This window comes from Ursus maritimus, unplaced genomic scaffold, assembly GCF_017311325.1.
Source record: "Ursus maritimus isolate PB19 unplaced genomic scaffold, ASM1731132v1 scaffold_15, whole genome shotgun sequence".
Taxonomy (NCBI): domain Eukaryota; kingdom Metazoa; phylum Chordata; class Mammalia; order Carnivora; family Ursidae; genus Ursus; species Ursus maritimus.
Genome location: NW_024423897.1, coordinates 32,022,734 through 32,041,933, shown reverse-complemented (window position 1 = coordinate 32,041,933; position 19,200 = coordinate 32,022,734). Strand labels below are relative to the sequence as shown.

The window sequence follows — 19,200 nt, the reverse complement described above, 5'->3', positions numbered from 1 at the left end:
GGGTATGAGAGGGGAAGAAGTAGGATTTAATGCTACGTCACCAAGTTCCAGGTAGGGACAGACCATGGAGGGGGACGCTGTTCCAGGCATGTGACGGGTTGTCCAACTCACTGAAATCGCCTCCGTCCCGGCAAGGTCATCTTCTAATTCGTTCTCAAGTTTGTCCGTTAAGGCTCTCAAGAGCTTCCCACTGGAGGCTATGTTCTCAGCCAGAGCCTTCCACAATGTCTTTGTGTCCCTAGGGTGGTAAGGCAGGAAGCTGATAAGAAACAACTCTTTGGAATATGAGCTTTTTTCCTCTGTTCCCCTCTAAAACCACATGATGACTAATCAAAATTTCAAGGACTGTTGGAGATGCTAGCTTGCCTGGAGATAGAAGGATGTGTTATTTAATAGTCCAGCTTTCTGACTTAGTTTGTTGATGTCCGTTAAGGCAGAAACCGCTCACATAGGTGTATTCTAGGCAACCAGAAAAGAGGAGAAATACTCATTTTCCAGTACTTGTTTATTCCTATGGTGTATTTTTTTAAAAAAAATCTCATCATTTAATGAGGCTATGTATATGAAAAATACTTGGAAATACGTTCCTTTAGGATTCAAACACCATTTTTGAAATTATTATTTAGGTGAGTTGTTCTTAACCTTTGTTTTTGCTTTCTTTCCCTCAAACCACAGATTCTTCCTCAATGCAGATTAGCCTTTCCTGGGAGAAGGGACCAGCTCAGTTAGAACCTACCTGTCGAAGGGCAGAGGCTTCTGTAAAAGGTTGGCAACAACTGCGTCCATGTGAAAGCTGGCTATCTGAGAGACGGCTTCCAGCATAAACTGAAAACTTTCCTCCTTTTGTCTGAGGACTGGCATGTGATGGTAAACCATGCTCAAGATCTCCAACAGCTAAAAGAAGGAAAACAAAGCCAAATCAAACAGTAGGTCGCCATTTTCCTCCACATGAATGGCTTAGGACACATAGAGTATGTTATTCGTGGCTGGTTGATGAATATAAACCAGGTTAAAAGTGATAATCAATTCTATGCATGGCCTATCTCTTACTCAGGGGGATTCTAGCTAGATTGGGTAATTATTCTTAAATCGATGTAGCAAATATTTAGTGAAAGGCTGCATTAGGCCAAATATTGTGCCAGGCATTGTGGGGAATTTACCAAAGATGAATGAGATGTAGCCCTTTCTCAAAAAGAACCAGTATTCTAGTAAAGAATGTAAGCCATATGCGCAAAGGCCCGTGCACAAGGCAGTGTACGGCAAATGGCACATAGGAGGTTCACAGGACTGACGGGAGGGGAATCCAGAAGTAACTGAGGTCACTTCGGAGGGACATCTGGTCTGAGTCTTGAAGGATATATAGCAATTGCAAAAGGCAAAGTGGACATGGGGGCGGAAAGTCATCCTCGTCAGAAAGGAGAATACAGATAAAGATGTAAAATTAAAAAATCGTGAGAATAGATGAAATACAGAAGATTTTGAGAGCAGTGAAACTATTCTGTATGTTACTGCAATGGTGGATACATGCAATTGTACATTTGTCCGTGTCCAGAGTGAACCTTAACGGACGCTATGGGCCTTGGGCGATAACCATGGGTAGGTGCAGTTTCACTGATTGTAATGAATGTACTAGTCCGGCGTGGGGTGTTGATAGTGACGGAGGGTGCGTGTGTGGGGGGCAGGTACATGGCTATCTGCTCCACTTTGCTGTGAACCGAAAACTGCTCTAAAAATCTCTCTATAAAAAGATAGCATGAGAGCAGGGGCCCGAGCAAATATGACGAAGATTTCTGGAATAGGAGAATGGTCCCGTCTGGAACACAGAGAAAACGAGGGTAATAAAAGAAGATAACTTGATAGAAAATACGAAGCCAGATCCTAGAGAACACTGAAAGTCGCCCTTCCAAATTTGGGTGTTAATCTGTGGGCAGTAGGGAATGATGTTATAATTTGGATTTTAGATGTGGAGAAGGGCAAGTCTCTCTGCTAAAGTAGTAGATACTTCTCTTACTTACTTCAGATAGACATTTTTGGTTAAACATAACATTTCCTCTGAATTATAATTCCTTAAACATAAATATCTGGCAAGTGTGATTACCAGAGTCCCATTTCAATGATGTTGGGAAAGGATTTAGGTCCCTATTGTTCCCTCTTTGTGCTAAACACACAAATACAACAACATTCCAAATTTATGAGCCTTTGATTCTCTCATGCTTAGCCTAGTGCCTGCCATAGTATGCACTCAATAAATGTTTTTGGAGGTGCCTGTGTGGCTCAGTCGGTTGGGGGTCTGACTCTTGGTTTCAGCTCAGGTCATGATCTCAGGGTCATGAGATCAAGCCCCACACTGGGCTCTGTGCTCAGTGGGGAGTCTGCTTTAAGATTCTCTCCCTCTGCCCTCCCCTGACTCACGTGCAAGCCCTCTCTCTCTGAAATAAGTAAATCTTTAAAAAAAAAATAAATGTTTTTGAAAAAAATGATTGGAGAGTAATTAGCACAGAAATACTTTCTAAAGGTCATACATTGGAGAATTCTTTAATTTAGGGTGGTTGACCCTGGGATATGGGGACCATAACTTTCAACTATTCCCCTTGAGGTGACTTCATTGGGTTAAAGATTCTCTTTCGCCTTATTAATCTTTGAATTGCTTGGATTCTGCTTCTGACCTCAAGAGAGAGGCTAGGGCATCTCCATATGGAGCCCTTAATCAAGCTTCCTGACCTCAGTCTTCGGCACGCTGCCTAACCCTCCCACTGGGAGCAAGGACTGAGGACTTTCCCCCAATCAGTGCTCCAATGACAGCCCTCCTCACCAGAAAGCCAACCCTAACCGTGTGTGGAAATGGGATTAGAAACTCTGCTGGCCCTTAGTGGCCATCCCAAAGGAGATCCACATGGGCACCCTCCTCCTTACAGGTCTAACGATCCAGTTTTCCAGAACCCAGATGCCCTTGTTCAGAGCTGCTGTCTCTGCCAGAGAGTGACAGTTGGGAATTTTTTTTTTTTTTTTTTAATCGCAGCCTAGAGAGGCAACTGAAACAGGCTGAGACAGGCGCTCAACATGAGCCCAGGTAGTTAACACAGAGCTTAGGTCTGTGCTGAGGCTGAGACTGTGTGTGCTCTTGCCTGTTGCCCATCAGAGGACAAGCTGGGAAGCGGCAACCAACGTGGCATTGCCGAAGTGTTAGAGCGCTGCTCAGTGGTCAAACTGGCCGGCAGTTCACCTGTTCTTCCAAAGCCGCTCCCTGCTCCTTCAGGACCGCGATCATCCATGTGCCACAGGCCTGTATACAGGTGTGGTTAAGGCTCTCCAGACCATCCAGGGTTTCCTCCAGGAACATCAGAATTTCTTCAACTGGGATGAGTTTACTAACAATCTGAAAATGTACCCCAAAAGATTCATGTTATCAACCACCTCACTGCATACAGCATGTGGCTACTGTTTTAGGTTATTGAAAACCACTGGAATTTCCAAACAGCTAACCCATGACTAGGCCATAGAAACTATAGAAAATACGAAAACAGACCTAGACATTACCGTGCAACTCTAGTAAGACTTTTCCTGGAGTGGCCCTTTTATTATTTTATATTTATTGACTCCCAAGCCTGCTGGGGCAATTTCTTCTCCAAACTTCAAAGTTATAGTGTACCCCACAAGGGAAAAATAATGTATATGGTTTATACAACAATTTATATGATATAAAACATTTCATATATCACAGAAATATGTCTTGCAGCTACCAAAGAATAGCTAAGGCTTGAGAATTGAGGAAAATCCATCACCATGTACTAAGGGCCGAGTTCGATACCAGGTGTATCACAAAATCCATGTAAGTATGAATTATTATGAGTTCTGTCTTTTGCACTTCCATGTTTCAAAATTAAGAGTAGTCAACAAAAGATCTAGAAAATAAAAACATTGCAATTTTGGTCTCTAAGTGCAAGAACCATACAGAATGTATGTAGCAGCGTGTGAGTGTGCGTGTGCTTGTGTGCGTGTGTGTGTGTGTGTGTGTGTGTGCACGCTAATGAAAAGGCAGGCGGGGACGTGAAAAGTTGGCATTTTAAATGAATTCCAGGGACATTGTCTGGGGCTTTAACCAAGCAAGATGGTCATGATTATGAGTTTGTAGGTATGAAAATATTCCTATTTACAACTGGCATCCCCCTGCATTAAGTGGCCCGATGACTGATATTTGGTAGAACTGGTCTTGAAAGGAAATTAATCCTTTTCATGAGTAGGTGCATGTCTCAACCAGTTTCAGAGTCATTTTGGTTCCAGGATCAAGGCACTAGACTGCCACATCTGTTCTATGTAACACCAAATGCTTGCCTGGGCTCCAAACTCAATGGTTATCTGGGTTTTGTTTTTTGTTTTTTTTCTCACATAGGTTGGGTGATGGTTTAGGAAGAAAGGAAGGGGGGCGGCTCACGTTTCTGAGCACCTACTATGCATCAGACACTTTCTTAGGCGTTTCACATATGTTCCCTCTGTGCCTCCCTAACTGGCTTCTCTCCCTTATTCTGGTCACCTTCTTGTCATCTCTACTGCTGCCACCTTAGTCCAAGCCACTTAATCTTACACCTGGATTCTTGCAGTTTCCTCCAAACTGACCTCATTAATGTCACTCTTGCTGGCCTGTCTCGTAGTCTGAACACAGCAGCCAGATGACCCTTTGGAAATATAAGTCTTATCATGTTCCTTCTTGCAGAAACACCATGGACTCAGAAGGGGCTTTTACAAATTAGGAAGAGACACCCTGTCTTCAAGACAGTTCACTTCTCTCTGTAAGTACAGGGTCATAATGACTGAGGGCAGGCGTTTTGTCTTTTTCTATCCTTAGAGTCTAGAACAAAGTCTGGCAGATAGTAGGTGCATAGGGCATAGTAGGTGAATGAATAAATGATTAAATAAATGAATGAATTCATTGATCAATCCTCAGAACAACCTGAGAAGTAGGTTACGCATTTTTTTTTTTTTGAAATGAGAAGAATGGGCTTCAAGCAAGTGCACACAGCATCACCCGATAGACTCCAAAGCCCTGTATCTTCCACTCCATCACACTGCCTCCCTCATCCTGAAGACGGATGCCTGGTTCATAAGATTTCCCAGAGTATGCAATGATCAGTAGCAGGTGTTGACTGGGCACATATACCCGGGGCTAACACATGACAGGACAAAGAATGGCTAGACTGTTGCTCTCCTTGGTAGGGGAGCATATGCAGCTTACTCATTTGGAAATCAACCCAGAATCATTTTTACAACTTTTGGCCAGTCCTCCCTCTCTATTACCTTTGCTATTTTAGAAGAAATCTTGATCTGGATTTGCACATCGTCACATCGCAGCCCTTCCTTCAGACTCTGAAGTCTTTCCACCTCCGGGTGAGTGCCTAAAATCCACAAGGGGAGACAGAGGCAAAAGTCCAAAGACCTGACAGGGGTTAAAGAGGTTGACTATACTTTGACATGACCCTCATTCAGCTGCTGGACACTTTTAACAAATGCACTAAAGCCTGTGTGACGAGAGGGTGAGCATTAGAGCAAACACATATTGAGTAGTTTCTACATGCTGGTACCAGACCAAATCCTCTGCATACGATGATCTCATTTATTACTCATAAACATCATCTGAGGTAGACGTGCCTGATTTTGCAGACGAGAAAGCTGAGGCAGAAAGCTATAAAGCCATGTGGACACAGTTATCCAGAGACTAAAAACAGGAGAGTCAGAATTCGAACCCTGGTCTGCCTGACACCAAGGCCTAGGCTCTCACTATTCTGCCATATTGCTGTCTTTGTTGGAGTTCCCTTCCCCAGTAAGCCACTTTGGGGAGATGGAAATGGAAAGGAAACTATTGCAATAGGAACATCAGCAACTTTATCACTGACTGTAGAAACCAATTAATAAACTCAGACCTAAGCAGTAACGATTTTCTGTTTGTTTTATGGATGTAGAGTGATTGTGGAAACTAACACCTGAACCCTTCTGTGGAAGGCAGCCCGGCCCAGTAGAACACACAGGGACTTGGGAGTCAGACAGCTGGGCTCACAGCCCAGCTCTAATACTTTCTGGAGCTGGTCAATTTCTTAAGCTTAGCGCTCTCATCTCAAAACTGAGTTTTAAATGGGTGTTTAATTTAGCTTCACACTAGTACTTGTATTCAGCAAGCGTTTAATAATCATATTCTTTCTCCCTGCCATGCTATTTGATCCATCAGGAAAAGGGTTAAAATAAATAATGAAGCATGGAATTTCTTATTAACAAAGAGTATTTGAGAACCTGAATTTTGCATGTTTCAGGAAAATAAAGGACGCTAAAAGAAGAATAGGTAGAACAATAATAGAATTGACATTCCTCTCTTCCTATGAGGTCCCTCTCTGGCACATTTCTTTTCTTACTGGGATGGCTCCCTAATTCTTACTTCCTTGACTCATTTGTGTGTGTGTGTGTGTGTGTGTGTGTGTGTGTGTGTGTTTAATTTTCTGGCTTGGTACAAGCATATACCCTTAATGAATTATCTTCCCATAACCCAAAGAACTATCATACCTATTTTGGCTCTGCTAAATAAGGTTTTTTTTCTTTTCGACCAACTAACCAACCTCTCCCTCTCCCCAACCAAATCCCACCTTTTGGCTTTAATATACTTTTCTTATGTGAATTTTAGAATTGTAATATCTCTGTGCGTCCAGCATCAGAGAAGTGCCTGACACATGGAAAGAACTTAATAAGCATATTCTGAATACCTAAAAGAAAGAGGAGTGGAACACAGGTGTGAGATGGCACTAAACATAGACCAGTGTTCCTGGCCGGGCCTGGGCCCGCACAGAACTGTGCATGCGCAGTGCAGGGCCGTCCTCTGGGACGCACCTGCTGATTTCACCCGGACCCAAGGCCCTGATTTGTTGGTTTCAGCGTGAGACTGAGGTTTTAAAATTCCTTACATTTCCTGATATTGCCATTCCACATATACTTGGAGAGTAGACAGAGGTCTTGTTCTGGAAGCTGGAAAAACCTCCACACAGGTATCCCTCTTAGAGAACTTTGAAAATCACTTAACCTCATAATGATAGTATAGTTTCCTCCTGAAGAAACCCACGTGCTAATACACCCAAGTGTGCCCTGATTTAAACTGGACATTCTCAAAACATTTTTACTTACCTCAATGGACCTTTATGATGCTTTGGTGTTATCATTATTTTTAAAAATAGAAAAACAGAGCCATTGGGGAAGAAAGATCCAAAAGAGAGACAAATTCTGTGACATAATTAAGGCATTAGAACATGGAAATGGCTGAACTGGGGAGAGAGAGGAGAGAGAGAGAGACAAGGAGGAAAACCGAGAATAAAAGAAAACTGGTGTCTTCTCTTCATTTGTGGGTTTCTCATCTTTCCCTCACCTTTAATACAGAACAGACCAATGATGGAGCTAGCAGCTGCTTGACGGATGGTGGGCAGGGTGTCACAGGAGTGAGGAGCCAGGAGGCCGAGGAGTGAGCCAATTTTAAAGTTCTCTGGTGCCTGCAGGATGAAGGAGACCCCCAAAGTGATGGGGCAGCTTGATGACATCCCAGCATAGTCCCAACCACACTGGGTGTGAAGTCCCTTGTTTTCCCCCTAAAGGTCCTTAGAAATTGAATCTTGAACCTTCCCTTTAAGGGCAGTGGAAAAGTGAGCTAGGGAGCATGTAAAGGCAATCAAATAGTTTAATCCTAGGGTGCTTGCCACATCCTGGGCTTCGGAGGTACCTCTTAGATTGTTCTGTGGGGAGCACTCCATGCTGGGGCTGGAGCTCCATCATGCCGGGGCTTTGGATTCCAGAGGCCTCCGAGATCCCTGTTGTTAGCAAGCAATGACCTTTACTCATTCCCGGGGATTACTTACCTCAATATCATTTGTCAGCACTTTTGCGGTGATCTGGAAGGCTCTTTCTCTTTCCCAATCTTTTTGTGAAACGAGCCACATTCGGAGAAGCTGTTGGTCAAAGAATAAATGTTCTTTCCTTAGTACTTGTCACATTCACCCATTCCCATTCTCTGGCTCTTGCTCTCTCTCTGTCTCTTCTGTGACAGGGTGCTTACCTCCCACAAACCATTTTTAAGGGGACCGGCCCTATGTGGTGGGTTAAAGGGTCAGGCTGGACATCTCCCTATGAAGCCGATGAGGTACAGTCTGGAGCGTGGCTCTGCGGCACAGATGAGGGGATGCGGGAATCAGTTGCAGCAATGGCCCTACTCACATTGAACATTTCTTGGCAGTCCTCTGCTTTCGCATTGTCCCACATCATGGTCCTCAGCAGCCTTCCTAGAGCATCCATGGACCGTTCGTAGAGAAACTGAAATGCAAGGTGAGCCTGAGCGTCAGGCGGAGGCTGGAGGGTAGAGTCCCACCGTAGCTCTTGGTTCTGCTCTGGCCTCACCCCCGCGTACGTTAATGTGCTCCTTGTCCTTGTCTGTCTCGCCTTCATCTTTGAGTTTTTCCACAGGTGGAAGGGGAAGCAGCCTGCGAATATTCTCTTCAAGAATGTTTAGGTGGTCATTTAGTGAGAGCTGAGGTTTCAGTTTACTGAAATGAGAACATGTGGAGGGAACGGGTATTAGGATGATAAGTTACACATAGCCCAGAAGAGTTCCCAAGAACTGCCAACCACATCCGAGGGGGACAGATGTGCTTGCGGACATGTTGGAATGTTGAGGGAGGTAGTGACAGAAGTAGGGAGAGGTTGGGGACATAGAACCAGACTGTACTGGTGCGCATAGTCAACAGGCCTCATCTCTAATTTGTAAGAGTGATAAACAAATCATCGCTAGCTTTGTGTTACTTAGCCCTTTATTATATGATCTGTGATAACATTAACGCACTTGTTTTTTCTAGTGCTCATGGGTTTTGTGTGTGTGTTGGGGGGAAGATTCTAAGTTTGGAGCAGTTTTATCAATTTTATATGTCTTCTCATAAGTAGTGTCACACATACCAAATGTACCTATAGTAAAGCAGCTGGAATCTTCCTTCCTTTCCCCTCCCTCCCTTCCTTCCTTCCTTCCTCCCTCTCTTCAATCATTTCCTTCCTTCCTCCCCTAATTTCTTTCTTTTAGCCATTTACTATAAACATCATGAAGATATGAACAAACCTAGACATAACTTGCAAAAATTCAGATATTCAATAAACATGAAATTCCCATTTATTAATTAATAAATGTAAATTGAGACAATACAATACTGCTTGTCAGCTATCAGATTGGTAAAGAAATAAAAATTGATGACATGGTCAGGGTAGGGTGAAATTTGTTCTCTCATAGGGGAGTAAAAGTCAGTACCAGCTGGGAAAGGTCTATTGAAAGTGTTAAATATGTTGATATGAGCTGAACGGTGTTTTCATCTTTATTGTCTGGCTGACTTAAAAAAAAAAATCAACTTGTTGAGGTTTAATTTATGCACAACAAGCTGCATCCATTTAAAGTGTGCAATTAAATGAGTTTCACACACATGAAACCACCACTATAATCAATATAGAACACCCAGATTTTTCCTTATGCTCCGTTGCAGCTCATCTCTGCCTTCACACTGGCCCCAGGCAAACACTAACTGGTGTCCAGTCATTAGAGATCAGTTTACAAGTTCTACAGGTGTTCTGTCCAAGAGTAGCCACTAGCAACATGTAGCTGTCCAACACCTGAGTGTGGCTAGTCTGAATTAAGGCACGCTGTAATTCTAAAACACACTGGACTTTGAAGATTTAGTATGAAAGATCATGTAAATTATCTCATTACATTTTTAAATATCAAATACATGTTGAAATGATAATATGCTGAATATTTTGGATTAAGCAAAATAATTATTAAAATTACTTTGTTTCTTTTTTACTCTATTAAAGGTGACTACTAGAAAATTTTAAATGACATATGTGACTTGCATTCTATTTCTGCTTGACAACACTGTTTTAGAGCCTAGTTAATTCTTAACTCGTTTTCAAGATTTATTTGAGCTTTCTTCAAACTTCACTTATCTTTGTAAACATGGCAGCCTGTGTCTTCCCTTATGTTTGTTCTTACTACATTTTAGAGAAATTAAGTGGGTATGTTTTGCATCTATTTTACCCAGTAGGCAAGGCCATATTTTGTTCAGGGCAAGGCAATATTTTGTTAATGATTATCCTTTTAAAATCTAACTCCATGCCTGATACATGGATGACACTGAATAATATTTATTGAACCAAATTGTCAGGTTTTATAATTAAAAGTTCCGAGAGCATTTTTTGCACAAAGGTGTTCACTAAAATATTATTTATAGTTTTAAAAACTGACAATTAAATATAGCAAGAGGAGGTTGGTTAAGTAATATGAGACATAGCTATACGTAAGTTATTAAGCAGCCATTAAAAATGCTGTTTCTTACCTCAATATAATAAAGGCCATATATGAAAAGCCCACAGCTAATATATCAATGGTGAAAGACTAAATTTTTCCTCTAAGATTTAGGGGAAAATCTAAGAACAGGAACAAGATAAAGATGCTTGCTTTTGTGACTTTTATTCAACAAAATGCCTAAAGCGCTAGTCAGAGCTATTAGGCAAGAAAAAGAAATAAAAGCCATTAGATTGGAAGGAAGAAGTAAAACTATCTCCGTTTGCAGATGACATGATCTTCTACGTAGAAAACCCTAAAGTTCACAAAAAAATATTAGAGCTAATAAATTAAACAATGTTGTAGAATACAAAATCAGCATACACAAATCAGTTGTTTCTATACATTAACAACGAACAATCACAAAGGAAATTAACAATTCCATTTACAATAGCATCAAAAAAGTATAAAATACTTTATTTAACCAAGGAAGCAAAAGACTTGTACGCTGAAAACCATGATACGTTGTTAAAGGAAATTAAAGAAGATACAAATAAATGGAAAAATATCCGATGTTCATGGATTTGAGGACTTATTGTTAAGATAGCCATACTACCCAAAGCAGATTATAGATTTAATGTAATCCCCATCAAAATCCAATGGCGGTTTTTGTAGAAATAGAAATATCCATCCTAAAATTGATATGAAATCTCAAGGGATCCCAAATAGCCAAAATCATCTTGAAAAAAGGACATGGTTAGTTTCTGTTCAGGTCATGATCTCAGGGTCATGGGATTCAGCCCTGTGTCGGGCTCCAAGTTCAGTGAGGAGTCTCCTTGAGATTCTCTCTCTCTCCCTCTGCCCCTCCCCCTGCTCATGCACTCTCTCTCCCTAAAATAAATAAATAATAATAAAAAAAGAAACCAGAAAAAAAAAACAAGTGTTGGCAAAAATATGGAAAAATTAGAACCCTTACGGCTGATGATATGAATGTAAAATGGTATCACTGCTATAAAAAGCAGTATGGTAATACCTCAAAAAATTAAAAATAATAGAATTATCATATGATCGAGCAATCCTACTTTTGGGTATATATTCAAAAGAAGTGAAAGCAAGGTCCAGAAGAGATATTTGTGGACCTGTGTTCATTAGCGGCAATATTCACAGCAGTCAAAATATGAACACAACCCAAGCATCCATTGGATGAATGGATTAACAAAATATGGTGTATACAGTAAATGGAATATTATTCCAGCCTTAAAAAGGAATGAAATTTTGACACATGTTATCACATGGATGGACATCATTCTAGCGAAATAAGCAAGGCACAAAAAGAAATACTGCATGATTCCATTTATATGAGGTACTGAAGTATGTAATTCATGGAGACAGAAGGTAGAATGGTGGGCCAGCGCTGGTGGGAGGGGGATGGGGAGCTGTTTAATGCGTATAGAGCTTCAGTTTTGCAAAATGGGAAGAATTCTTGAGGTTGATCGCGCAACAATACGATTGTACTTAACACTACTGAAATATACACCAGAAAATGGTTAAGATGATACATTTTATGGGTATTTTACCACAGTGAAAATATTCTTTTAAAACAATGGAAAACGACCAATGTTGGTGAGGAGTTGGTAATAATGGGGGGATATGTGAGGAGAAGTGAGGAAAAAACAGCGCACACAGCTGTATGTAGAGTCCGGTCTCAGCTCTGTGCTTGACATCAAGAATTAGGTACAAAGACTTGAAGGCCGTATACCAAAATGTTGACAATAACGGGTGATTTTTATTATTTTTTAAAAACTTTTTATAGTTTCCAAGTTTTGACCATGGATTTATATTTCTTTTACTGCAGGGAGAAAGTATTATTTTAAAAATTTGGTTAAAATCATTTCCTTCTGCAGGTTTATTGCTGCTAACCAACTAAAATATGATTAGGGCTTTCATAAGTTTTTAATGGGAATATTAAAATTTGCCAAGGTCTAGGAAGACAAATTTCCTTCCACTTAGAAACTTCAATCCTCCTGTATTAATAAATCTGACTCCTCTGAGTAGCTCTTTATCGCTGTCAGTCATTGAAGTGTCGGCCTCTCAGTCAGTTCTGTAAGTTTGTAAAGAGGGAAAAGACCCTATTTGAAAAAAAAAAAAAAAACCATCGATGAGCTGTGTTCATTTTGGGGGAGGGTACACCGGAGTATCCACTGATCAGAAGTCAGTTGATCAGAAGAAGGATCTTGGGGAGGAAATATTTTTTTCAATGAGAGCAAGAAAACTTCTCTACCTGAGGTATCTGATGGCGATTAAGGCTTTCCACCGAACAGGGCTAGCTAGGGAGTCCAGGGGTTCATCCCTGATGAAGTCCTGCAACACAAAGGGGTGAAATATTCTAGAAAGGGTCTGGGGAGTTTCCAGATGCAGCTGCAGCCCCATTGGACTGTTGGGTGTCCTTGGTCCATATAATAGCAGAGATCTGTTACCTGGGACTATGGGCATGTTGTACCCATTTAAAAAAAGACCGCTCGGATTCTCGGTAACAGACTTTTCAAGACCTTGCCCATGTCCTCTCTGCACACTTACCAGCATGTAACCCAGCAGCACCTCCTTGTAGGAGAACTTGAATCCCTGATCCTCAGCATCGTGGACAGCAATACCAATCTCAGTGACAGCTCTTGTGAAACTCATTTGGAGGTCCATGTCCTAAAGCAAAATGATACACAGTGTAAGCCAAAGTCTTGGGTTCCATACCTGGTTCTATAAACCCAGTTCTTGACCTAGGGTTGAACTATGTGCCCAGACAGAAATGAGAATCTCTGCTTCTTTTGCTATTTCTACCTCAGTCTTGGGTCAAAGTTGCAGGGAAGGTAAAAACCAAGGTCAAATTCTGCTCCCCCCTCCACCCCCATCCCCCATAGATTGAGGTTCTAGAGAGCAATGGCTTTCAAACTTTTTGGACCATAAACCACACAAACTATAGGAAACAATTTATAAGTCCACTCTGTGCTTACACGCACTATCGATAGATGATAGATAGATAGATAGATAGATAGATAGATAGATAGATAATACACAGATATAATAACTGAGATGAAAGTTTTATGATACTTCTTACTGCTAAATGCAGTGTACTCTTCTATATTGCTTTTCTTTCATTACAGAACTCTGCTGGTTGTGACCTGTTAGATCTATTAGATTGATTTCATGGTCTTCGGGTGGGTCACAGCGCATAGTTCTAAGAACACTGCTCTAGGTTACAGTGTCACTCCCAAACCACCTGGAACCAAATATAGCTCTATGTTCTGTCCTAGATTAGGCTCAGGGATCCTGGCTTCAGGGTTGGCTTGATTAGTTACATGTTGGGATCCTTTCCTCTGGAATCAAACCAAGAGGACATCTATGCCTACTGCATTTCCAGGGAGCATGCTATGTATTCAAATATATCAAATATATTGCCTACCTTGCGCATCACAGACATGCCCAGAACCTGAAAAACCAAAGGCAAAAGCAGATACTAGAGCGGCAGTTAGAGGTCCTTCCCCCCCACCAGCAAAAAGACCCACACACCAACCTAAAAACAACAGCTAAGCGGGACACTGAGTCTTGCTAAGTGGTGGGGGCTGTCCAGGTCCTCCCCCATTTTCAGAGTGAGACCTTGTACATTGGCAGACTTTTTCCCCAGGTGAGTCTAATCTACAGAAAGCAGCATTAAGAAATCAAGCCTTTGGGCTGCAAGCCTCATGATTTAAAGAGGTTCTACCAGACTTTGGTAAGAAAAAGGGCAGAGGCTCTTGGCAGAAAGAGCAGTGAAAAGCTGTAAAATGAAAGCTCATAGGGCAGCTGACTCTGGAACTGAGATACAGTCAGTTCTGTTATGATGCTTGCCTTGAAAAATGCGAATTTGTTTCAATGAAATTGATATGTGAGTAAATACTTCTAGTATATTCTGAGTTTTGTGTTTGCTTATGCAGTTTTGTCCATGACGGCAAAAGGTGAGCTAGCTGAACTGACCTGTGTAGGAATACTCACACAAACACCTCAAACACGCCAGCTGCTTGTTTGCCATGGTATGAGCTGCTTCCCATTCAAATCGGGCGTTCTAGCTGTCTGTCTGATTTCAGATGACCTTTCTTCCTATCACCATGTCACAATCACTCATAACTTTCCCAAGTGAATTCAGGTGTTTTTCAAGAAAAAGTGCCATATTTTTTGGTAGTATTTATGTACTTCTTAGATGGTTTTAAAAATTAGATTTCAGGGGTGCCTGGGTGGCTCAGTCGGTTAAGCATCTGCCTTCAGCTCAGGTCATGATCCCAGGGTCCTGGGATCAAGCCCTGTGTTGGGCTCCCTGCTCCGCGGGGAACCTGCTTCTCCCTCTCCACCCCCACCCCCCTGCTCTTGCGCTCTCTTGCTATCTCTCTCTCTCTCAAATAAATAAAATATTTAAAACAAATAAAATTAGATTCCTATTTTTTATATGTCATTGAAGGGGTTTTTGAACGTGCCTCTTCTCCATTTTCTCTGTAATCCCTGTGTTTTTTCTTGTACTATCTTGCTCATGTGTTGTGCTACGGAAGAATTCGCTATACCTTGAAAGTGTACAGTCATCCTTATCCGAAACATCTTTATATCCTTTCCTTTTTTATTTTTATTATAATTTTTCTCAATGATTCCCTAAAAATTAATGTAACACAAAACATCTTTTTTACAATTATGTTTTTGGTTTTCATCGTTGCTTATCAAATTTTGGGTACATCAGAATCACCTTTTGAGGAGCCTGTTAAAAATACAGATTCAGAGATCTATCCCTGAAGACTGTGATTCATTAGGAACTCTATTTTTAACAGGACTCCAGGTAATTCTCATGCAACTGAAGTCTGAAGATCACTGCCCTATTCCCTACCACTAGCATATACGTGTATCTGTGATATCACAAGTTTCCTATGATTCCATTCTTATCACATACACACATGAATAAATGTCAAGAACAGATTTACAAACTGGTGTGTGTGGAGAGCACAGAAACAGAGATAAGGGAGCATAAGGTACAATCCCAAACATCAAGGTACCGGCGATCTAGGGTGGGAGCAGATGTGCATGTAATCAGTAAAAGCTCCTGAAACCTGGCTATGGATAAGAATCACTTCTAGGGGGCGCCTGGGTGGCACAGCGGTTAAGTGTCTGCCCTCGGCTCAGGGCGTGATCCTGGCGTTCTGGGATCGAGCCCCACATCAGGCTCCTCCGCTATGAGCCTGCTTCTTCCTCTCCCACTCCCCCTGCTTGTGTTCCCTCTCTCGCTGGCTGTCTCTCTGTCACATAAATAAATAAAATCTTAAAAAAAAAAAAAAGAACCACTTCTAAACCTCTTAAAAATATAGATGTCAGATTCCAACCCAGACCTACTGAATCAATCTCCCTGAAAAATGGCTCTGGGAAGCTGTATTTCAAACTTGATCCCAAGGTGATTTTTAGGTGGCTAACCTGGTACTAGTCAGCAAAATGGCCAAATTGACAATATATCTAAAGCACTTTACTAAAGATATAAAAAGTACTATGGGGGGGGGGCGCCTGGGTGGCACAGCGGTTAAGCGTCTGCCTTTGGCTCAGGGCGTGATCCTGGAGTTCCGGGATCGAGCCCCACATCAGGCTCCTCTGCTGTGGGCCTGCTTCTTCCTCTCCCACTCCCCCTGCTTGTGTTCCCTCTCTCGCTGGCTGTCTCTGTCAAATAAATAAATAAAATCTTAAAAAAAATAAAGTACTATGGGGGACAGAAATGATCCGATGAATTCCAACTCAGTTGTGGGGTTCTGAGACAGGAATATTCCTGGCATGTCGGGGGGCATCCAGGACAGTCAGGGTGACTTGTAAGAGTGTGTGTTGGGGTGTGTGAAATGGTACAACGGGGGGTAGGTTGAGTAGGTTGATTAATGACGTATTTTTATTCATTTAAAAATACATGTATTTCACTTATTTGTGAGGTACTGTTTTCGGTGGTTTATCTACACCACGTAAAAGGTTAAACAACTACCATTAGTAACACTTCAGAGTCTAGAACAGGGAAGTAATGAACCAGCTGCTCTAAAGTAATAGTGGAGTAATTATTTTAAGTTCAGGCTTGGGGGAGACTGCTATGGGTACTTGCTCTAGAAAGGTCTCATAGGCCATGAACTACCCGAGGCCTTAGGAAAGAAACAAATTACCTGACCCTGTTTCATAATGAATTTTTCTGTTCTCTTATGTTCTCATCTTCCAAACATACTAGATGCTATTTTGCCTTCGGCCTGTATCCTTTGAGCATGAATATTCCCAAGAGGTGAGCCCTTCCAAGGTTTGGGAACCCCAGCCTGGAAATCGAGGCACCCTGTGCTGGCCGTTACCTGAGAGCACTGGCCATAAAGAAACAGGACTTGGGAAACAATGTCTTGATCAAGCCTGGTTAGGAGTTGACCCTTGGGAGCATGAAGGGCCACAGCTCCATAGATTACCATGACATCAGTCTTGGTCAGGCTCTTTTTCCCAGAAAAAATACCCTGAAAGAGAGACATGAAAATTATGACTGAAGTTGTTTCCCTTCCTCCATTTTGCTTCCTTTTTTTCTTTTATAATTTTTATTTTGTTATAATAGTCACCATACAGTACATCCCCAGTTTTTGATGCAATGTTCCATGATTCATTATTTCCATTTTGCTTCCTAATCCTACGGACCGCTACAGGGGTTAAGAAATGGGACTGGGATGATGAAAATTAGTTTAAAACTGCTACTCTTGCTTGGTCAAATTTAAACACTCAGGACTGTGTTGTGGATCTATCAGGCTTTAATAGAGGTCGCTGTGAGAAAGCTTGGGTTAATTTTTACTTATTAAATCCCTTTCTTTCAGGGGAAGTACAGTGCACACCATGGGAACAGACCATGAGGCCTGAGCAGCTGGTAGAGGGACAAACCTAGGCACACACAGAACTCCTTAGGACCTTCCAGGTCAGCACTAGGGACAGAAACTGGAGTAGACCTGCTAGACAGCTGGTCATTCTACAGGGCCTGGGCTTGAGCCATTCTCACCTGGAACAAAGACTTGGGGACAGGAACAAGTATGATATGGAAAAGGATGTACACTGAAGGAATCAGTGTCATTTGCCCTCACTGTGACCAAAAGCTTTGGAAGAGAAAGTTATTCTTTTTACCTTACATCGATTCACGAAAAAATTTTCCCGATCCTGGAATGTTTTGAGAACTTTTAAAACAGTATCCAAGTGGCTCTCGGCACAGTATCCTAAAATAGACGTTATTCCCTAAAGTCAGAAAAGATAGGAATTTTGAGTTTAACCATTCATTTACTTAACAAATATTTACGGAGCACCTGTTATGTGTCAGACACTCTTCCAGGCGCTGGGGACACAACAGTGAACAGCACATCAAATTGCCCATCCTTGTGGGGCACACGACCAGGCGGAAGTGACAGGAAGTGATATTAAATAAACACATGAATTCAGTAAACATGTAAATATATAGTATTTCGAGGGTGCCATGCTATGAAGATAAGGGAAATAAGGAAAGAGAATAGCTGTTGCAGGTTAGGGGGAGTTCTCAATTTAAATAGGGTGGCTAGAGAAGGCTTCATAAACAGGGTGACATTGAGCAGTGTTCTGAAATAAATGAGGAAGCAAGTCATTGGACCGTGTGGGAAGGGGAGTGTCAAACAGGTTGGGGAAAATGGTGTTAGAAATAATGCCAAGGGCAATAAGATAACAGAACATCTGACAAGGAGAAAATAAATAACATGATAAAAAAGCAGTTTCCAACTTCAGTAAGTCTAGTGACTTCTGAACATTTAATATTGAAGAAAGGATCCTGTAAACATCTCAAAATTTCTGAAGAGAAAGTATAACAAAATACACTACAATCTTTTTTTTTTTTTGGTATATTAGGTGGTCTTTATTAGCCTGGGGAGTTTTTCTTTTAATTTATTTTTTATTTTTTAAACACACAGACTCTCCTTTCTCCACATTCACAAATATTCTGCAGCCTTGCCAGGGTAGGGAATAGGCAAAAGTGCTTTGAAAACGCTCTCCTGGTTACGCTTAGGTTTTTCTCTAGGTTGAAAACCAATGCTATGTAAGGTTACTTTCAGCTTGTAAAGTCGATGATTTTGAAGTTTATGATCATACCCTTAAGTTAGAAAGCCAAGGTCAAAATATACTAAAAATACTTTAATTAAGGATAATTGAAACTCATTTTTCAATATTTTTACAAACCTGTATTTTAAACCTGTATTTTAAAAATCATATAATCATTTTAATAGATACAGAAAAAATATTTGACAAAGCACAACATCCATTCATGATAAAAACCCTCAACAAGGTACGTTTAGAGGGAACATACCTCAACATAATAAGACCATATATGAAAAACCCACAGCTAATATCATACTCAATGGTGAAAAACTGAGAACTTTTCTCTTAAGATCAGGAACAAGACAGGGATGTCCACTCTTACCACTTTTATTCAACATAGTACTGGAAGTCCTAGCCACAGCAATCAGACAAGAAAAAGAAATAAAAGACATCCAAATTGATAAGGTAGAAGTGAAATTTTCACTATTTGCAGACGACACGATACTATGCATAGAAAGTCCTAAAGATTACCAAAAAACTAGTAGAACTGATAAATACATTCCGTAAGGTCACAGGATACAAAATTGGTATACAGAAATCTGTTGCATTTTTATACACTAATGATGAAATAGCGGAAAGAGAAATTAAGGAAGGGATTATGCTAAGTGAAATAAATCAAGCAGAGAAAGACAATTATCACATGGTTTCACTCATATGTGGAACATAAAGAATAACATGAGGACCATAGGGGAATGGAGGGA

At 41.2% G+C, this 19,200-nt stretch overlaps 1 protein-coding gene across 1 annotated transcript in view; it reads right to left on the bottom strand.

The window, feature by feature from the left end:
• The window catches only part of MROH2B (maestro heat like repeat family member 2B), a 58,117-nt gene that overhangs the window by 10,329 nt on the left and 28,588 nt on the right, over positions 1-19,200 (bottom strand). Inside the window, exons 20-32 of the mRNA XM_008692759.1 lie at positions 17,510-17,617; positions 16,708-16,860; positions 13,791-13,817; positions 12,914-13,033; positions 12,618-12,697; positions 8,426-8,561; positions 8,236-8,331; positions 7,881-7,970; positions 7,397-7,517; positions 5,293-5,390; positions 3,224-3,376; positions 737-894; positions 112-238 (exon numbers count right to left, since the gene is read on the bottom strand). Of these exons, the coding sequence (XP_008690981.1) occupies positions 112-238; positions 737-894; positions 3,224-3,376; positions 5,293-5,390; positions 7,397-7,517; positions 7,881-7,970; positions 8,236-8,331; positions 8,426-8,561; positions 12,618-12,697; positions 12,914-13,033; positions 13,791-13,817; positions 16,708-16,860; positions 17,510-17,617 (1,467 nt within the window). The remainder of the gene's footprint in view (positions 1-111; positions 239-736; positions 895-3,223; positions 3,377-5,292; positions 5,391-7,396; positions 7,518-7,880; positions 7,971-8,235; positions 8,332-8,425; positions 8,562-12,617; positions 12,698-12,913; positions 13,034-13,790; positions 13,818-16,707; positions 16,861-17,509; positions 17,618-19,200) is intronic.